The 22,679-nt window shown below is 36.6% G+C and overlaps 1 protein-coding gene, 1 non-coding gene and 1 pseudogene across 2 annotated transcripts; 2 read left to right on the forward strand and 1 right to left on the reverse strand.

Moving 5' to 3' along the window:
- The first annotated feature begins 4,463 nt into the window (after positions 1 to 4,463).
- Positions 4,464 to 4,535, forward strand: TRNAQ-CUG (transfer RNA glutamine (anticodon CUG)). The gene has a single exon. It is a non-coding gene; the product is annotated as a tRNA-Gln (tRNA).
- Positions 4,536 to 5,217: 682 nt separating this feature from the next.
- On the forward strand, positions 5,218 to 15,490 carry LOC108206293 (uncharacterized). The gene is made up of 4 exons (XM_017376540.2): positions 5,218 to 5,656; positions 6,685 to 6,784; positions 13,761 to 13,851; positions 14,081 to 15,490. The coding sequence occupies exons 1-4, from the start codon at positions 5,384 to 5,386 to the stop codon at positions 15,180 to 15,182; spliced, it is 1,566 nt and encodes a 521-aa protein (XP_017232029.1). The 5' UTR covers positions 5,218 to 5,383; the 3' UTR covers positions 15,183 to 15,490.
- On the reverse strand, positions 8,850 to 10,772 carry LOC108207036 (cytochrome P450 703A2-like; annotated as a pseudogene).
- Positions 15,491 to 22,679: the final 7,189 nt, after the last annotated feature.

Consider the following 22,679-nt stretch of genomic DNA (forward strand, 5'->3'; position numbering starts at 1 on the left):
CCACTATTTTGACGGATTTTAGCCAAAAAATTATGAACATCTTTACGAAAGAAAGGAAGGTCTCCATATCGTAAATTCTTTTTTAACTCCATAACACGCATTATTTGTCGCACAGAAAGATCTGTTTCTTTATATAATAAAATTTGTTGTTCATCTACTTTACTGATTGTACGATAAGAGGGGAGAAAACGCACCTGCTCAGGTGGAAACAAGTTATGATTATGATGCTTCACGAACTTAGTGACATGTCATTCTTGAGGAAAAATCTAATTTTTTTTTAAGGTGACTCGCATGGTTGCCTTGCATCCGCATCTTGTTGATTCTCTATTTCTTTGATCCTTTTCTAGATAAACAATTTTTTTATCTGGAAAACCTTCCCGATGGCAGAAGAAGTCTCGCTTGTTTAGTTCACCAGTTTTTTTTGTGTTTAGTGAATCTTCCTTTGCGAATTGAAAATTCAGTGCTTCTGGCAAAATTTTCATAGATATTATAGGCTTCTTCTTCGTTGAGAAAAGATTGACCAATGAATGACTCATTATCCTGAACTACATGTTCATCTCTGTCTTCTCCAAGTATAACTGTTGTAATATCATCATTCTCAGGCATTTCATTCAAATCAATCATGCTTGTACGATTGATGCTACATCTCAAAAAATAAAATAAAGTAACTAAAATTTTAATACAAGAAAGTATATACATATATACATAAAGTTATAGGTACCTCTGTATATAAGAACTAATCTTGCGGTTTAGATCTCAGAAGGTGGATTTGGCTTTTCAGCCGAAAGAGTTAAATAGTTGATGGATGGGAAGATACAAATGCATACTCAATAGATACTGTATAAGACTAACCACCAGAGCAAATGAAAAGACACTATCTTTTTTGGCGTTTAAATCTTATGTTATTTTAATTTTAGTTCATATTTTGATTGATAATTTTTTAATTCACAGGAGATTAATAATTTTAGTTTACACACATACTTGTTATTTTTCTAGTTATAAAAAAAATCAAGGACTAGGTATAAATTATTATATTAAAAATTTTAATTATTTTGAAATACATTTTATGTGATTCATAGGCACATAAATATATTCATGATTTTGAGGCTAATAACAATTTTGATAAAAAAATAAATTAATATTATAATAAGTATTATATTAAAATAAATGTTTTATTCTGCATGAAATTTTATAAAAATAAGTAAAATTAAATGTTGTTTTTAGAAAAATAAAAACTAGAATAACAAGCATAAAAAAGAAAGTGTTAAAAGTTGGTGGGAAAGAGAAGAGTTAATATTTATTGGACAAAGTGAAAGGCAGTAAGTAGAAGGCGGTAAATATTATTCAATCCCATCAAGTGTCAACAACAATCGAGGTATTAAATGCATTTTAACCTGTGCCCCAGGGCACAGGTTAGCCAGCCCATTTAGATATTTAGGAAGTAATATTTGATAAAATTGTTTGGTTGAATTAATTGAAGAAGTGTAAATTCCTTGAAATTTTAAATACCTACAAATCATGGGAAGTTACTCACCTAGACCCCCTTGATAACTTGTAATTCCTGTAAAAATTCAAACCTATCTATCAACCTGACACAAATTTTAAACGGCATGTCTATGAATTTGAATGGTGTGATTGGTGTAGTTGTTGCAAATGCAGGGGTCCATCATTATTAAAAGTGTAAGCCAATCAAAACCATCCAAATTCATAAATTTTGGTGCTTGGTATATGCCCATGAGCACACCATGGAAAAACTAAATTTTAAATTCCCATTTATCATAACTAGGAACTAACTTCTTATTGATAACCATACAAGCACTAACAAGTATAATTAATTAGTTCAATTAGTTAAGCGAGGGCGATTGAGTACACCTGGTCACGTGAATATTGCTAGTCCCTTGTGGTTCAAGTAGGGCTGAAATCGAATCCGAGTAATTCGGGTTCGAACTCGGATTACTCGGATTCAACTCGTGAAACACGAATATAATTCGTATTCGTATAAAAAACGAGTGAATTCGAATTCGGTTTTATAATTCGAACGAATACCGAGTCGGATCCTACCATTATGATATTTAGACATATTTATTTAGAGTAGTTCGACTACATTAAGAGTACTCGAATATACATATATAATAAAGATACTTGAATCAAATTCGTAAATCATGTATATTATTATGTATAATATACATCATATAAATAATGTATATATATATACACACACTACAACTGATTTCATTTTAGTTATAGTAAATAATTATACACGTATTCATAATTTTTTTAATTATCTTCTACGAATTCGAATACGAATGTACAAAAATGAGTAATTTGGTATCCGTTCGAGCCGAGCCAGATCATATACGAATATTGATATTCGAACTCGAGTCGAAACTGAACAAACTTATATAATTTTATTTCGAATCCGGACCGAAACCGAATGAGTAAATATACAAAGTGTAATTCCTTTTCATTTACAAATCTATACAATACCATTAAAGCCGAAACATTAAAAGTTTGGTCGGTGGGTACTTGGGCCGAGTTATGGGCCTATTTATATAATCAATTAAGCATCCTTTTTAACTAAAGATATTATCTTTTTATATTTTCTAACTAAAAAAACTCAATTTTCTAAAAATAATATTGGACAACATGGCAATTACCCTTTCTAACTAAAACAGATTATCTTTTCACATTCCTAACTAAAAACGGATTTTTCTAAACATAACACATGGAACATACGTATAAAAAAGACAATATTATTATATATCTATACTATATTATTAAAAGTAAAACATTAGTTGATAACGGGCCAAAATACGGCCTATCTATATAACCAATTATTCTTTGTAACTAATATAAAGTATCTTCTTTATATTTTCTAACTAAAATAACTCAATCTTCTAAAATAACATAGAGCAACATAGTAATTACCTTTCTAACTAAAACACATTATTTTTTTTAGATTTTCTAATTTAAAAAGGCAGATCTTCTACAATTAACACGGGCGACACATACATAAAACTATAATATTATTATATATAATTATTAATAAATAACCGGTGATATTCTTCAATTAAAATACACTAACATTATTTTTTTAATACTTTAATGGTCTCACTAGGGAGAGAACCCTTAGAACCATTACCTTATTTCTAGTATTAGTCAGGGTTCTGCAGCAGAACTCTACATGAAAAAAAATGTCTTATTTATGTATTATATTTTGAAATTATTTTTGAACACACACAACGATGAAAAAAACATGTATTTAGATTTAAATCCTGAAATTTTTTGAAAATATAGGGTTCTGCAGCAGAACCTTAGTGGTTCTATGGTTTTATTTTAAGCATTGGTTCTGTCTTGAGCGCGACTCTATAAATCTATACTATACTTATATTAGAGTTAAGTTCAATGGAGACCACATTTTTTTTGGAGACCCGGAGACCATCTATGTTCGGCAGTTAAAATATTTCATAAAAACATTGCAAAACGTATAGTTTTGCAAATCATGTTCTACGAAATCATTATTTCATTTAAAATCTTGAATATCATATAAGTTTTACATGTGGAACATTACAAAATGTTTTGTTCTATGAAATATGTTTAGTTTGCAGAACATTTGTTCAACTTGCAGAACATACATTATCAACTTATTAAACATAGATGATCTTCAACAATTTTAATGAATACATGATATTTGTAGAACATATTTTACAAAATAATGTATTTTATAGTGTTTTGATTGCAGAACATACGTGGTCTTCGAGGTCTCTGATGAAATAGCGGTCTCCACAGAACTTTACTCACTTATATTATTATATCGCTAAAGCCGAAATAGGAAAAGTTCAATTGGTCGGTCGGTCGAGCTTGGCGAGCCGATTGGTATTCGACCCTGGACCTCTTTAATTTATAACATATTATAATATTTTTTTTTTATTTTCTAATTAGACTAAAATATTATAAATTATATCAGTATGATGGGTCGATATTTGAATTTACACGTCTCTTTAACTTATAATATATTCTATACGATATTGTTAATCATGAATAACAAAATATTGATTGGTTGATATATATATATGGGTTTATAGGTCTTCTTAAATTATAACATATAAAAAATATTTTTAACATCCTCATTAAAATATATATGTTCGACGTAATTTTTAATCCGCTATTTGACAGATTTAACTACTAAGAATTTATTCGGCTATTAAATAAAATTTTTATTTAATCATATTATTCTATCAGAATTTTATTTTCAAAAAAAATTGTTAAATTTAAAATATATACAATAAAATAAAAAATATTATAACCGACGTGCGTTGTACGGGTTATAAGCTAGTTGTATGGGTTATAAGCTAGTTATTTAATAAATGTATAAACTATATAGAGAATACGCTAAATGAAATGGAACTAGCTGTCCGTACCGTTACTGAATTTGTTATAAATACTTGCTCATATTAACATGTGGTTCCATGGTCTAGCGGTTAGGACATCAGACTCTGAATCTGGTAACCCGAGTTCAATTCTCGGTGGAACCTTTTTTTCCCGTTTCTTTCTTTCCACGACCTCTTATTATTATTTATTATTGGTATTATTAAACAATTAATTTAATAAAATTTGTATCAAACTCATTTATTTATGATTTTCTTTTTGTATTTTCTAACCCTCTTAAAGATGTATATAAGTATTTTTTCATCAATTAATTAAAATATTTTTAAATAAATATATAAATAAATAATTTATTCAAAATAAAAAAGAAGTTTAATATATATATATATATATATATATATATATATATATATATATATATATATATAACCTTCCTTTCTTTTTTGAAATTATATAGGACCTTATTCTATTATTATTAAACGAATTCTTTTTAAGAAATGACTATTATTATCGATCAATCTATCAAAGTTTGTATTCTCTTATTTTTCTCATTCATTTATAATATTTAATTATTAAATTTTTAACCTTGTTATGTACTCCCTCTGTTTGGATTTAATGGACGTTTTAGAAAACTTAACTTGTCATTTAATAATAGTCGCTCTCATTTTTCAATGCCAAGCACTACTCCCACTTCCTGTATTGACCCTATTCAATGCTTCAATTTCACATCAATTCAAGTAAGTATATAAAGACTATATTCAATTACACCGGGGTATAAAAGAAATTTTGTTGAGCATTAATGATAGTCCACCTGAAAAGTTATTTTTTCTTAAGAATCGTGCATAAATCTTAAACGACTGTTAATTCATAACAGAGGGAGTAATATCTAAGTATTAAATTTTTTATCGGGAAGAAAAGTGGTTTAACTATGTGAAACTTTGTATGTATCTGCTTACTCCGCGCAGTACTGTTTTGAAGTTTGTGGAAACTGAAAAGAATGGCAACGGAAGCGGAGCGCACGAAAATCGAGGAAGCGGTGGTGGAAATCATAAGAAACGGCGACCTGGAAACACTGAGTGAGTTTAGTATCCGAGTTATGCTCGCCGAGCGACTCAACATCGACTTTAGCGGCCTGGAATCGAAGCTTCTAGTACGTCGAATCGTGGAGTCTTATTTGCTTTCGTTACCGGATGAAACAGAAAACGCGGTGGAGGTCGTCAGAGAACAATCGAATAAGGCGCCTCATTGTATTAGCTATAACATTTGTGAGGTCAGTATTAATTTATGTTTGTGAGAGAGATATTGTAAATTAGGCTTGCTAATTGAACTTATGAATTATGTTTTGTAAAGCTGAAGTTGTTAAATGAAAGAGAGAGAGATATTGTAATTTAGCTGTGCTATTTAAACTTATGAATTAGGTTTGGCAAAGCTGAAGTTGTTATATGAGAGAGATAGATTGTGATTTAGCTGTGGTACATGTACTTATGAATTAGGTTTTGCAAGGCTGGAGTTGTTATGAGAGAGAGATAGAGATTGTAATTTAGCTGTGCTACTTGAACTTATGAATTAGGTTTTGCAAGGCTGAAGTTGTTATATGAGAAAGATGGCGGATACATAGTGTTGGCAATTGGATGCTAGGATATGTTATTTGATTGGAAATACTCCCTCTGTCGTCGCCCATGATACATAGTGTTGGCAATTGGATGCTAGGATATGTTATTTGATTGGAAATACTCCCTCGTCGCCTTTTATATGACCATTTTGACTTTTGACTGGTCAAATTGATTATACTTTGATTGAAATTTATATGTACTCCCACTGTCCCATTTTAACTGATGTTTGACTTTCTAGCACGTATATTGAGATGTAAAAAAAAATATCTACACTTAATAAAATAATTCAATTCTTATATCAAATAAAAGTTTAAGTTCTAAATTTTTATTTGATATAAATTTTATAAAAAATTATTATATTTAGATGTGACTTTTTTAACATCTAAAAATACGTGTAAAAAAGTCAAAAGCAGTTAAAATGGGACGAAGGGAGTATTAAATAATTATGAAAAATAATAAAAATTATATCATTAGAAAATATATTCAGTCTATTTAGTATGTATCTTTCAGATTTTAAAAATAATGAATATATAATTTGTAAGGTTTAGTCAAAAATAGGTCAATTTGACTCCTTGAAAACCAAAATGGACATGTAAAAGGGGATGGAGGGAGTATTAGGTTTGTTTTTTCTAGTCATTTTGGTCTGTCATTGAAGTAATTTGTGTACCTTTTTTCTTATTGATAGCTGTCGAACAGGAGGAGCGTGTCAGTTAAGAAATTTCGAGGAGATACTTTGGTGTGGTTCAGTGATTTCTATGAAAAAGATGGAAACCAGTTTGATGGAGGTCAGGACTTGCATCTTTTCTTTATTTTTTGTGTTTTTTCAGCTGTTTTGGTTTAAGTTTGATCTTAAAATTTTGTTATTCTTCTTTAGTAGTTTGTGGGGAAAGCTATATTAACTTTTAAGACTTATTAGTGGGCAAGGCATCGAGGTACCCACTTAAGTGATAATATGCTAGCCTAGCAAGCTGTTAGCAAGCTGTTAAGGAGAATGCTATTATAACTTCTAAGACTTATAATTCTAGATGTTTACGAAACTATCAGAAAATAGTGCCCACTTTGGATCTCCATTGAAGCTATTTATTAAATATCACGATTCTTGATAGGTTTTGAGTTGTATATAATGTAGGATAGCATATGATCCTTTTTTTGCTTTTTACATGCTAGCTATATTGTAACCACGTGACTGAGCAACAGTGTGAAAGGTTTTTGGGACTGGTGGCTACTTGGCTGCTTAATGTAAGGTTTTTGGGACTGGTCACTACTTGGCTGCTTCATGTTGCTGTTAGTTACCCTGCGTCTGTGTAGAAGGGGTATGCTAGTTTTGTCTTGCAAAAGTTTTGGGCTACACTTAGCAAAAGAAAAAAGGCTGCGCAATCTGTAGCTGTGCTATATGTTTCTTCTGTAGGAGATCGAGAGTAAATGGATAATGTTAGCCAAATCAAATCCTCTTAACATATACCCTCATGTGATCATATATATGTAGATGTAACCTTGACTCGTAATAATGCCTGATGCTTTCAATTATGAATGGCAAACAAGTTCGTGTTTGGCTACAGAACTCCTATAAAGGTATAGTCACAACTGTAATTACCTACCACTCTTCAATATTTCTTTTACGTGCACTAAATGGAAATATCTTGAAATCAACTCCATGGTTTATCTCAACTCGGCTCCCATCAGTTGGTATATGCCTGTCCGGTCGGAACTCATTAAATTTGTCCCATATTTTTGAGTTTCGGCCAAGTCAATGTGTGTTGATGAAGACACGTGTCTTTGCGGGAATATCATATCCATTAATTTTGGGGCACGTGTGGATTCATGGGTATAAGAAACGGTCCTGCTAGATGCATGTGGAAAACTTCATGGATGACACTGTAGGTAATTTAGTTGAGATAAATTAGATTCCAAGACCATTATATTCAGGCCTACAACTGAATCGAGCTCTTTTTGGATCTTGAGCATGACACGTGGATGCTTAGTCACTTCAGCCATAGCGCATTCATTGGTCACGGACTCACGGCTGAAGTATTCGTAGCAACTAGGGATGAGCATGGTGCGGTTTGGTTCGGTTTTGACCGAAAACCAAACCGTAACCAAATTTATGTGGTTTCTAAAATCCAAAACCAAAATCAAACCAAACACCGTTGGCGCGGTTTTGGTTTTTAATTTTGGTTTCGGTTTGTTATGGCGTGATTTCGGTTTTAAAACCAAGTGCCTCGTCTAGATCTTCTATTTTGTGCCAAGTTCTTTTTTCAAGTACTGAAATTTAACACAATAACATGTTGACAGAATGGGGGAGAGTAAAGTTGCAAAGTTGAAAATCTAACCAAATAACATGTTTCAACCTTTTTAAGCAGAAGGTTTGATAAGTATTTGTGAATGCAGGCATAATAGATAAATGCAAAGGAATATGGAGGTCAGAATAAGATGAATGATTGAATTGGATTTAACCCTTTTTGATCTCATACACTCTTTTAGTTTCAAAGCCTCTACTTTATAGATATTTATGCAATCTCTAGCAACCGTCCATCTAGATGGCATTTTAAACAATGGTTGTGCTTCAGTCATTAATTCAACAAATCCCTCATGTTGCACAATACTAAAGGACATGTTATCTTTAATACACATCAAAGCAACTTTCTTTCTCAATCTTTCTTGATTATAAGTGCGGGCTTCAATCTTATGACTTTTACCGACCTTATCCAGCCCCTCATTAGATAATTTTGAAAAGCTCAATTTTTTTTTTTTTGATTTTTATCTAAACCAACACGTAGAGGAGATCAAGGACAAGTATGTTTTAAATGACCCATAATGATGACGTACCATTTGCTTGTGTGTTACAAGAGACTATAGTTTTGCAATACTCGCATTTTGCCTTCTTCCCACCCTTTGCCTTGGTTGGTATTTCATCAAAGTGCATCCATGCTTGTGAAGCTCTCTTTTTTCACTTTCTTGAATCTTTATCATCCTCTACGTTTAATGGATTCATAAAATTTAAAGTTTTCGACAATTAAATCCCAACATAGCACGAGAAATAAAAATATAAGTATGTAAGATTGTAAGTATATACCTCTTTTGTAGCTTCTACATTTTTCTCATTTGTAACTTCCAACGGGGTGTGCTCCATTCCGATTCAATTGAGTGTTTTTGAGTTTTAAACTCCAATTTGGCAGAAGAATGTAAGAGTACACGCAGTCACGCAGTGCAGCAAGAGACGAAGCAGAGTGCAGACTAGAGTGGAGAGTATAAAACCTAACCTGAAATTGTCCGATCTGATGGATGGTAAACAAAGCTACCGAAGGCCTGAAGCAGTGGCTGGGCTGGACTTCAAAATTAAGCCATATGAAATTGTAAGTTGTAGCCTGTAACTCACTAACTGTGATTCTGTGAGTAATTCAATCATTAAATATAATAAAATATTAATATTAATATTATTATATATATATATTTTTAAATTTATATAATTAATGTAATTTGGTTTGGTTCGGTTTGTATTTGGTTTTAATTTTTTAAAACCAAACCGCAACCATATTATTTATTTGGTTTTTATTCGGTTCGGTCTTTAATTGGTTCGGTTTTTAATGGTTCGGTTTGTCCGGTTTTGGTTCTGGTTGGGTTTTGCTCATCCCTAGTAACAACACCTATCATGTCCTACATTAAAATAAAAGTTATAGAAGATTCTCCATATTAACATAAGCCATGTGTCAGTGTGTCACAAGTATATACACAGTCAGAGACCATGAATGAATCATGCGCCATAATTAACTTCAGACAAATGATTTTTTTAGCTAATAAGTTGGGTGACTGTTGCATATGAATTGAATGAACACATTGAATAATGACAAAGAAATGATTATCGTGATTGTTGGAACTATTAAGAACCAAAAAATAGATTGAATTCTATTTTAGCTAATGCTAGCTATAGATTTCTTGCACTATATCACATATTAATACTTTTTAAGACAAAGGAGAATGACCTAAATTAGTGCCTTGATTTCAACATCATCCATGTGGTGTTTACCATTTTCTCATGGTAAAGACAATAAAACATCAACGAAGTCCATATCTCCATCATCTACGTGTCCTTTAATTTATTTCTTTGTTCTATGTTCTTTAATTATCCTCTTATGAAAATTATCTACTCTTTTTTCTACTTCCCTCATTTTTTTCTCAAACTCGTAAGGGTATACTAATATCCATATTGGTAGATAGTCACGCAGGTAAATTAGTCCCCAAAGCCAAAACAATTTGTGGGTCATGTGCATAAAATCCGTCGATTTCTTCTAGGCTTGCTGATCCAGCACCAAAATATTATTTTCCAAGTAAAATCCTAGTTACATTATTCATTGGAAAAGCGCCCAAAACTTTGCGTGAGTTCACTGGCTTACCGGTTTGAGCCAAGACCCATACATCCTGAACAAGATGTTGGGCTTCATCTGTTCGATGCTTAGCCAAAGAATCAAGCCTCTTTGTTGTGAGTAAGTTTTCTATACAAATACTTCGCATCCACTTCCACTTTGGGCCAAGTGGCGCTAATGCTACATCACCACACCCATAAGCAAGATGAATGGCATCTAAAGTCCGAGGTCATGGGGCAAAAACATCCTGCCGAAGAAGTATTTCATGGAAGATATCAGGATCAGTGGTGGTAATGCCATCAACAATACTAGGTACACGAACGGTCCATATTCTTACGAAAGGAAGCAATGTCTCGATGTGGTAGCTGGCCCAACCGGAGTGGTTACCAACAATGGGCCATCTTGGAGGCCGGGAGGGAGTTTATATTTGGTTTCAAGTTTAAACTTCTTGTATGGATGTAATTTGGCTACCAAAATTGAAGAAAAAAAGAATTGAAGCTAAGAAAAACTGTCATATTTAACTCTAATCGAAGTACCTACGAAAGGAAGAATAGCCACGTTTAGCTAGTTTATAAGATGAAACTAAGTCACAGTATTGACATGAGTTTCGCTTCTTGGTAATCTGAAGCTTTAAAATAGGAGTGCATTAGCTTAACCATATTCTTGGCATGGATCATAGATGATTTAGATTCATACTTCTTTTGTGTCTTAGAAATTAGGAATAGTATTAACCAATAAATAAGCAGTTGACAATTTTGAATGAAAATTTTTCTCTACAAATGTTAGAGTTTTTTGTTTTTTATTTTTTAATAACTAATCAAACACATTAGTCCTATTGTGTAAAATATATATGCTATTCACGTAGCACTATTGTGTGTGTGTGTGAGAGTAATTAGCACATCACATGTGGAACCTTGTAAACCCGAGTCCATTCTTACTTAGACCTTACACCCTATATAGTATGTCAACATGATTCCCTTGCCGGAAAAAGCACTGTCAGATGCTAATATGCTCTGATGTGGACTTTCATTTGTTTAATGTAGATTTATTGTAAATAGGGACCAAATTTACTAATATATGCTCGTTTTACAAATTCATTGGTATAGTCAAAAGTAACCAATAACAAGAAGAAAGTTTTTCTCTGCTTCGAGGAAGTCTTTTACTGTTTTATTCTTAACAAAAAACATATTACAATTCCCCAAAGATTTGTTCAAAATTGAAAAAAAGTTATGATATGGAAATGAATTGTTTATCACAATAAGTACTTAACTAGAAATTTCATGACTACAGAATTTCCAGAAAACTTTATTGTTATATGAATAATGAATTAATGATTTAGGCAAGATTCAAAACGAAGAACATTAAAAATACATCACCGCCATACCATTAAAGCTTAATGCAGCAAGTATGACTCTAGAGGCCAGTGTGTCGAACTCAACCTTGACAATTTTGACACCAATTTGGAGGTTTAGAATCAATACTATATATATATATATATATATATATGGGTTGCACTCCACACAGAACATTTTAAAAAAAGAACAACACGGAACACTATCATAACACTTCATTTTTCACGAAAAATGATTTGTTAAGACTATAATTACATAGTTAGGAACCATTTAAACTTAATATATGAAATCTAACATCCAAATTCATCCACATTATTAATATGAAATATTATGGAATCCTGAACAGAATCCAAAATAGAATCCGGAATAGAATCACATATATATTTTTTCCACAATTAATTTTACATAGAATCATGTTATTTTTAACCCCAAATTTATTTTTAAACATGAAGGATACTATTATTATTCATAATAAAACATTAATCAACTTAAAATTTGAAAGTAATTCAAGTTTTAAATGAGATTCTATATATGATTCTGAAGTGTTCTGTGTTGTTCTTCTTTTAAGAGTGTTCTTTTTTGAGCAATGGCCTATATATATATATATATATATATATATATATATATATATATATATATATATATATATATATATATATTGATAACTCTGTTGAGCTTGTGAGCTTTGGGCTGATGAAGAGGTCTTTTGCCTCGTTACTGCCTTGTAGTTTGATAATACACCTTTGTAGAGTTGTCAAGTCGGTTGACTAGTCGCGACTAGTCGATTAAGCGATGAAGGGATGTCGAATCAACATGTCAACTAGCTAAATGTCGATATTTCGGTCGCCTGCGATCGACTAATCAATTTGAGCTGCAGATTGAGCATTTTGTTTTTTTTTTATTGCCGACTTCTTATTGTTTCCACTTTCCTGCAGAATGTGTTTACTGATATGTTAATTGTTGCACTCTTCAGTTTTGATTTCTGTGATTGTTTGTTCTGCACTTTTGCAGATTTCTGCTCTATTTTCTGCAGATTATTGCCTCCACTCTGTTTATTTGTATTCTGTATTGTGCATAAATAATTCTGCTGTATAATTTTGTTGTGCACTGCACTACCAGTACCATACTTAATTACAAATTAGAGCATATCACAGTATCACACAATTGTTATTTGTTAATTGTTACATATTTTACATGATCACAAGTACTTTGCTTTGTTGTTATTTGTTAACTCTTTCCAATTTTCCATCACTCTCTTCAAGTGTTAGATCTTTAATTCCTTAGATTCTGGAATATAATATTGTGAAGGTGTTAGAACTTAGAAACCTAAATCACATAATGTATATATATTATATTTAATATATAATAATATATTATTTTTTACCGATTGGTCTGTGGCTAGTCTACAACTAGTTGACTAGCCGAAGGTCCATCGACTCGCTTCGACTTACCGACGTGACAACCATGATAAAAATTTGTTGAATCTTTTGCACCTGTGATGCTTATTTTAACTGCTGGGAGCCCTATCATATGATCACATGTGTGGTAGGCGACTGATTTCGCTGGCTGTGGTCATTCGGGCTATTTTCTATGAGCTCCCAGTTGCCTGTTTTGCATTCTACCTCAAATTAGACACTCGGCCTTTGAGGCCAGTTCTGGAAGGGCATCTGGTGTTGGGTATGTTGTGGTTTGCCAGATTGCTTACATAAGGGGAATATGTCACACACATGGGTTTAGGAACCTTTAGCAGGAGAAGAGCACAAGGCTATTGGAATTGAAATTTGTATAGGCAATTCAGGCATCTGTGTTAGTATGTAATGTGAGAAAATACTGTGCAGAAACTCTAAAATCGCATGTACATATGCTTAAACACAAATATAAACGTTCACATGGCCAATGTCCATATGATGAATGATTTGACATTTTTGTTCTAGGATTTTACAAGAAGTCAAACATTTACTTTTCATTCCAGCCTTGTCCTATTTTTTTTAGTCAGTTATATTTTTTTTATTAGCTCTAATATTGTGATCTTGCTGCTCTCATCTCAGGGATTAGTTTGACAGAAAGCCAGTGGTCTGCATTTAAACAAGGCATCTCTGCTATAGAGGAAGCCATTCTGAAGATAAACTCGCAAAAAAGGTCAATATTTGTTATTCATGAAACCACCCATGTTTATAGGGGTGAAAAGATCATGGAATGATGGTTTTTCATTTATAAAATTGATTTTGGTTTCTGTTAACATGTTTTTACCTGCTTGATGCCTTGATCTTGATTTTTTTTGATAGTAGTTTGAGAATATGGAAACATTTTTACTTACACTTCAGCTAAAGAGTATTTACTTATATTTTGCTCTTTCAATCAAGTTCAGAAAGTGTGAGGTAAAAAAAAAGTGCGAGGCAATATCTAATGAAGTCTCGGCTGTTGCTCCTCAAGGGGAAATTTCTATTGAAGGGAAAGAGGCTAATGTAAATAATAAAGTCTCTATTTTTACTCCTGGAGGAGAAATTTCTACCAAAAGGGAACATGCAGAAGCAGGTGAATCTAATGCATCAACTGCCTCTGGTCTTGAAGAACATATTCCTTCCATGCGACACCAGAAGCATACGGATCCACCTGATTCAGTCGCTAATATCTCTCCTAATGGGCAAGGGAAGTATAATTCATCTCCCGCCTTTACTCCTCAAAGAATCATTCCAATTCCAAATACCCGTCTCAGCGGGAGAAACTATAGTTGCTGGATGCGTCAGATTTCATTTGTCTTGAATCAATTGAAAATCGCATATGTGCTCACTCAGCCGTGTCCAGACACTACCCCGCATGATGAGGCATATAGTGAAAAAGCTGCCCAAGCCAAAGCTGCTGCAAGAAAGTGGGTTGATGATGACTATCTTTGCCGTTTGACCATCTTGAACTCCTTGTCTGACCATCTTTACGATCAGTATTCAAAGAGAATGCTTAGCTCTAAAGAACTGTGGGAAGAGCTCAAGTCATCTTATGATGAAGATTTTAGAACAAAGATTTCTCATGTTAGCAGATATATGCAATATCAGATAGTTGACGGGGCCTCAATTCTTGAACAAGTCCAAGAATTTCATGAAATTGCAGATGCTATAATTGCTTGTGGAATGAGGATTGATGAAAACTTTCATGTTGGTGCCATTGTTTCTAAGCTTCCACCATCGTGGAAAGAATGTCGGATGAAGCTGCTGAAAGAGGATTGGTTACCGTTAAGCAAGTTAATGTATACCTTAAGAGCGGAGGAAAATTCCCGAAATCATCACAGCTCAAATGAGTCGTCCACGTACTCCAGACCTGGAAATAAGTGTGTTTCTGAAACAATGAAGAGAAAAAGGCTATGCTACATGTGCGGGAATGAAGGACACATGTCTAAGAACTGTGGTCTCCGAAAGTGGGTAGAGTCTAGTAATGGAAGGAACAATGCCAATGTACCTGTAATTGATGAAGGGTAACAAGATACTGAAAAAGTAGAGTATTTCGATCACTCGGTGCCAACCTCAATAGATACAATTATGTCAAGTTTCCCTGTTAATTTTACAATAATTTTTGTATGTCGTTCGGAAAAAAAAGTTTAAATGAAAAGTAGGGTGAACATACTGCAGATTTTGGACAGTATTTTAGTCTTTGAACGAGAAGGATTAGGGTTGCCCTGCGATTCAGAATAGATTATACCTGAAAAATTACGGGTAGGATCAAAATAAGTTTATCTTAGTATATTGAAGTTCATACATATGAATTTAAAGTGAATTTTTACAGATTATACATCTGCGGTGGTTTTGTATTTAGGAGGATCATCTCCAAACTGGCCGGTAAGAGTATTTTGAAAAGATTCATCAAATTATGAGCTATTAAATAGAAAAATAAAGTCGTACTTTTTTTTTTTAACGTAGGAACCCGCAGCCGCTACCCTTTGGGTGCGCACCGAGTAAACTCACGAGCCCAGGTAATAGCTTGTAAACCACGTGAACCAAGGTAAACTGCACTCAACTTCAAATATAGTTTCAAGTGATTTATTATAAAAGTAAAAATATTTTCTCTCTTTTATTTAGTGAGTCTTTTTATGATGGGAAAATAGATTTTTACGTCACCCAACTTATTGCGTATTTAGAAACTTACCACTAAACTATAACTTCTTTTCTTTTTGTCACTAATTTTAGGTTTGGATTTGTTTTTTGTCACTACCGTTGGGTTCAGATTTGATTATTAACACTACATTATTCTTTTTAGCATTATTATAATATAATGGTAGTCCGTAATATTATGGTAATAGATATGTGTTCAAATCTTTACATGTAGTAGTTCATATGTGCCGTAGTTTATCTTGCAGGGCGAGAGTTTGACAAGCATTTTAATGCTCTCAAAAGATTTTGTTTCATAAATTATTTTAACTTTTTTTTTGAATAAAAATTTTACGTTTGAATTTTTATACACAAAAAGGAAATCTCAAAATTATGTTATGGAACTATGTTTTATAAGAAGTGGGAACCTCGAAATACATGTCAAGAAGTGGGAAAGAAATATAAATAAATGAGATGGACGGAGGATTAATTATAATCGGGAATAATTATAATTAGAATTCTAAAAATTCATTAAATTATCAAAATCAATGACTTCAAACAATTTATCATCAACAATAAATTCTCAAGTAAAATTGAGTAAAGTGATACTATATTTTTGTGGAGTTTAACCACTAATTTAGATATCGTATAAACCTAAAATCAAAGTTAAGAAATTCTATAATTGTTCATTGTCTCGTTTTGTTATAGTATACGTCCTTATTTTTGTACAATAGTATAAATAATTGCAGATGCAATCTAACCTTGATTTTTATAAAACAATATATAATATAGAGAATAGAAAATCATAATTTTTATTCAAAGATAAAATAAAATAATTTATAAACTAAATTTTTTAGGAGTTGTAAAAAATGCGTCTCAAACCCTCGCCTCCAAAGTAAACTACCTAGAAAACATAGAGTATTATATATAAATGTAACGCCCCTAGATCTGTATATCCCGGATTTAGGCCGTTACACTAGTTTAGCATACCTGTCTTATGTTACGTAACTCATCCCACAAGTCCAGGGTCGATTTTACACTTTGACACAGTGTATCATATTGTTGTGAGAGGAATTGATACAACACCCCCAGAACCGTGTGGCACAATTATAGGGATATCTATTACAACTACGAAAATCACGGCTAGCTCTTAGGGGCTACCGTTAGCACAAACTAAGAAAAACAAATGAGAAACAAGTGTGTTTAAGGGCTGAGCTTGCAAAGAACCAAACAACGAGGCCGGAATTATGGAATTCCGCCCTACGATTGCCCGGAAATATATGTCACAAAGGTTACACGTGCCTCTCTTTAGAGTGTAGAACTCGTGAAAATGATCCAAGTCCCTTTGCAAGGTGCCTACATACCCTATATTTATAGGGATCAAGCCCATGTAGTTCTCGATTTAGGACTCTGAAGAGATAAGCTCTTATCCCCTCTAGTTTAGGATAAAACAGCCTTCTTTCAGTAGTTATCCAGCGGTATCCCACTCCAAGTAGGTCACTTGAAGCCTTCATCTTCAACATATATCCAAATATTCTTGAATTATCATCCCCGATTGTAATTATCTCCATAATGCACGTATTTATCTCTTAATTTGTAGATAAATAATAGCTGATACACTCCCAATATGCCTCCAATACGTCCCCCTTGAAACAAGGAAGAAGAGTCCTGTTTGGAGTCTGCCTGCCATTCTGCCCAGGCGGCGGAAGCCCTGCCAGCGGCATCCCCTAGCTGCAGCCCCGTAACTGCAAGCCAGGGTGCACTTAGCGGTAACCCCTAGCAGCGGTAACCCCTAAAGCGCCTTCAGGTGCAACCCCATTCTGATGGCAGTCTTCATTGTGCTTCCAATGCAAGTCCATATACCTTCTTGTATACCTTCAATGATCCACCCAGCCATGGTGAAGCCCATTATTCTTAACCAAATGATTCCAATAAGCCCAAGTGAAGCCCAAATAATATGATGGGCTATAAAATAAGCCCAGGGAGATTTTATGACACAACAACTACCCCCCGGTTCCTTGAAGTATTAAATACGAGAGGAACCTAAGAACGGTAACCCTCAATCAACCAGCTGCAAGCCCCTAAATTATGTCAGAGATTAATCGTAAATTATTTCTAAGCTTACGTGGGCGTAGCCCGGTGTAAGAAACAAGAAATAATTTAGACATAATTCCCACACATAATTATAAAACCAATTATATTAATTCAATTCAACCACCGCAAGCCTTGAATATTTATTCCCAAAATAATAAAAATTATTTTCCACGAATATGTCCGAGCTTCCGCAATTTTTATTCCACCTTTCTAGTTTCCCGCGTGTGCCATGTCAGTTTGTGATAAGGCTAATCCCAAAGATTTCGGGGTTTAATTTAAATTCAAATTGGTTTGAATTGCAACAGAAAATCCCTAATTAGGTGGTGCAGCCGTAGAGTCCTAGCCTGCCTCTACCTCTTCAGCCACCCACCTAGGCCTCGGGATGCCCTGCGTCATCAAAGCCTTCTCCACGCCCAGCCAGTCACGGCACGCCACCTGGCGTAGCTGTCCCCCACTTCTCACTGCTATATATACACTTACACACAGCCTCGTTCCACTTTTCTTTTATCTCTCAAACACTTCACTCCACACTCTCTCTTCCGACCGAAGCACTTCTAGGCACGCCTTGCTCTTTCTCACCGGCGTTCACTTCCCCGTCTCCGTTTCCAACTTCCTACCAAAGGTATGCTCTCTTCGAGCCTTCGTTTTTATTTTTCTTTTACATTTGCACCATGTCTGCAACTAAACGTTTATATGATCCATGCCTGTTTGTCTCTTTTTCTCTTGACTGTTCACCTCGGTATGCGTGCGCACACTCACACTCGCCTTGCTTGATGTTATCATGCCCGATTAAACTGCTAATTTACTCTGCATGCTTGTATAATCGAATGCACACACTAATTCTTTGAATTTACACACTCCACTGGTTTTAATTGATTCCAATTAGGCCCTGATTGTTTCCCAACTGGGTTATCGCCCTTGGTGTTGTTGCATTGCTTTGAGGCCATGATCGTAGCCCTAGATTGTAAACCCTAGGTTCCCAATTGCCTCCAGGGGGAACCCCTCTTTCACAATCGAACCCCCTTTTCGTGCCCTTTATCTGCCGTGAATGTATTGTTTGCGTGATTTGCTTGCTATACTTGCTTAGCTGGTATCTTAGGATTGTGATTGGGCGTTGATTGTTGTGGTTGAGATTAGGGCTAGGATTAGGCTTCCCGCTCTGGGTCCCTTGTTGGGCTTCCCGAAGAAGATGAACCGTCATCCGTGGCCTGTGCTGCTTCCTGTGAGGGATGTAGTCCCCTTATACTTTAGGGCTCCAACTGAAGCCTTTTCATTCCTTCTTCGCACCCGTAGGGCTCCACCTTTGCAGCCCAATCTTCCGCAAACCCTTTCTCCTTCTCCCTTTTTGTTTTTCTTTCTTTTGACCTCTTCACACCTTGCTGTGTCCTTTCGTTAACCCATCCTTTCCTCTTGTAGATGTCTCAAGGATCCACGTCCTCACGTTCTTCACAGTCTGCCACAAGCAAGGCTCCCGTTGTCGTCGTTGACGCGGGATCCTCTCCTAGCCTGGACCTTCAGCCTGCTCAGCCGAGTTTGGGGGTTAGCTCCAGGACCCGCTCCAGGCGCAGCTTAGTGGTGAAGGAGCTCAACTGGACCACCTCTGAGTCCAGTCAAGCGGATATAACCCCGGGCCTCCCGCTGGACCCTGCTGCTGAAGCCCTCGAGGGGAGCCCCGAGGAGGCTGAACGGGAGGCTGAATCTTCCGTGGAGGTGATGGAGCCTCCAGCTATAGTCCTGGCTTGCGAGCACATGGACTCCATCATGACTCCTGCGAGGTTGCAGTCCCTCTTGGAGTCCTGCAACCCTGGCTGCACCCTGGGGATCCCGAAGCCAGGAGAGAGGTGTCACCGCTTCGACACCCTCAAACCGGGCACCGGCTACCCCAAAGCCGTGCTTTCCGCTCAGTTCTTCAGGCTGGGCTTGTCTCTCCCCCTCCATCCTTTCAATCTGGAGGTCTTGGACTTCTATGAGGTCTCCCCCATGCAGCTTACCCCCAACTCCTACCGCATGGCGGTTTGCCTCTACATCCTCTATGACATCCACCATGGGGTGAGGATGTCTGCCTTGGAGTTGGGTTGGTTCTTCCAGCTGAAACTTACTGGGAGGACCCCAGGGTTCTTCTACCTCACTGCCTGGAATACCCATCACAAGAAGGGCATCAAGGGTAACCGTCAGTCGATGTCAGACTGGCAGAAGCTCTTCCTTTACTGCTACGACTGCCCAGTCTACAGAAAGGACTTCAATCTCTCCCCCAGTAAGCCAGTTTTTTCCCTCGTTCATTGTCTAGTCTAGCCTTTTAGGGTTCCCGTTTAGTTTCCTTATGCTTGTATTTGTTGTAGACATGCCAGTGCAGACTCCTTTGGCGGGGGAGTCCCTTGAGAGGGCCGAGCACGTGTTGGGGCTGTCCACCAAGCTAGGTGACGGCTCCAGCCTGCTTACCCCAGAGAACCTGGAGAGGCTCGGTTTTTCCACTACGGTGGTAGATGCATCCCCCGTTGACGAGGGGGGTACAGATGTGGAGGCGACGGGAAGCCCAGGTTTCCTCTTAGCTTGCACCCTTGAACTTATTTTCCTTATATGATATTCGCTTTATAAATTTCCTTCTTGCATGCTTTATAATTTTATGCCATCTGCTATGCTTGCATCCTGCCGTTTCTCCATTATTAATTGCATAGTTTCTGATTGTTTTTCCTTGTTTCTTTCCACAGATATGGCTGCCAACATTCCCAGATTTGTCAAGCGCTCCACCAAGTATGAGGACCTCTTCGGAGAGGCCTCCGGTTCACAGACTCCTCTTCCCGTCAAGCCACTCTCCCAGCTTCCCGCTCCTTCCCTCGACCAGAAGAAGGCTTCTTCTGGGAGCCGCAAGAGGGAGACCTCCAAAGCTGGGGAGGTAGGGTCTTCAGCTGAAGGCCGCTCTAAGAAGCCCAAGGTGGCCTTGGCGCGTAGCTCTCCTGCCTCCTCCTCTTCTCAGAAGACTCAGCTCTTCCAACGGATGCTCTCCGATCAGATCCCTGAGGCCACCATCCGGGAGTGGGATAGACTCTCCATTGCTGAGGCCACCCGCGACAAAGTGGTGGCCAATGCTAAGAGCCTGTTCCTTGACCTGAAGATGGGGGAACACGTTGCTGATACTGCCCGAGTCAACGAAGCCACGAGGGCAGAGCTGAAGCAGGCCAAGGTTGATCTGGCCTCCACCGCCAAGGAGAGGGACGCCTTCCAAAGGGCTAACCTCAAATTCAAGGAGGCAGAGACTAAGGCCCAGCAACTGAAGGATAAGGAGGATATGGTGGGAGGGGGCTAGAGGAGGAGGTTGATGGCCTGCGTAGGCAGGTTAAGGAGCTGGAGTTGCAGGTGAAGGGGCTTCAGGATGCGGCAGCCGCTGTCAAGGCGGGCAGGAAAGACCGGGAGGCTACCATCTTCGAGGCTGGAGTCGCTGCAGGCATCAAGGACTGCGTTAAGTCGGCCTACAGGTTCTTTCCTGAGAATGACTGGGCGAGACTGGGACCCGATGCTGCGGTAGCCCTGGAGGAAGCGAAGGCCGAGGATGAGGCCGGCATAGATAAGGCCCTGGCTGCTTCTCAGGGTCTTTCCGGCGATGGCGGCGACAAGGGGGTTACGGCTGAAGACGAGCCGAAGCCCGCGGAGCTGGTTTCTGCGGGTCTTGTGGTGACGCCCCCGGAAGGGGTTCCGGCCGTAGCCCCTGCGGTAGCCTCGCAGGATCCCCCAGCCGTTGATGAGAAGGACTCCTCCTCCCCTGCTGCTCTTTGACCTCCTTTCCCCCTATTTTAATCAACCTTTTTAATTACGAATATTGAATTTGTGCTTGGCGCTTGTCGTCACGAATTGAATATTTTTTGGATGAGGGTGCGGGCACCTCCGAATGCTCCGCAAGACATTTTTAAGGCTACAAGGGCCTCCCCCTGTTGGTGTGGGGAGGAATTTCCCCTGTAGTTTATTTTCTATGTAGTCGCTTTCACTTCTTCATTCCTTGCCTTGTATGCCTTTCTTGTATTTCCTTGGATATTTTTGTGTTGGTCGCTTAACTCTTCCATGCAGGTAAAAAGAACGAATATAGGGGATAGCCCTTTGGTCGAAAGCGTACACATTGTTCGCTTTCTGGGGGGTTATGATCCTTGGGACTTTGTTCTTCAAGGTCGTTTCCTTCTTTGCGAATGTATGTTGATGTATATGTTTGTGTTAACTCCCCAATAGCGTATGTAAAAGCACTTAGTCTTTCCTTGTAATAATCCATTTAAGCACAGTTGAATCTGATCTCACATGCGTGAGAATCTAGGGACACCGTTGGATGTGAGCCTTAAAACGACCCCTAAGTGTAAGCCTTTAGAGTAGTCTCCTCGTATAAGTTCTGGGGCAACTTTACAACGTAGGCTTTGCGATAATTCCTCCAAGTAAGTTCTGAAATAATTCCACGAAGTGAGCTTTCTAGTAATCCCACCAAGTTAGCCTTGTAATAACTTCACCAAGTAAGCCTTGTGAGCCTGGATAGGCTTTAAACTCGAAAGCCTCGATAAGCCTCGACGGGCTTTAAACCTTGAAGGGCTACTGTAAGCCCAAAACCATGAAAGCTTGAAAAGCTTTAGCCTTGAAAGCCTTGATAGGTTTGAAACCTTGAAAGCTTTGATAAGCTTTAGCCTTGAAAGCCTTGATAGGCTTGAAACCTTGAAAGCTTGAAAAGCTTTAGCCTTGAAAGCCTTGATAGGCTTGAAACCTTGAAAGCTATGATAAGCTTTAGCCTTGAAAGCCTTGATAGGCTTGAAACCTTGAAAGCTTGGA

This window comes from Daucus carota, chromosome 2 (genome assembly GCF_001625215.2).
Source record: "Daucus carota subsp. sativus chromosome 2, DH1 v3.0, whole genome shotgun sequence".
NCBI lineage: Eukaryota > Viridiplantae > Streptophyta > Magnoliopsida > Apiales > Apiaceae > Daucus > Daucus carota.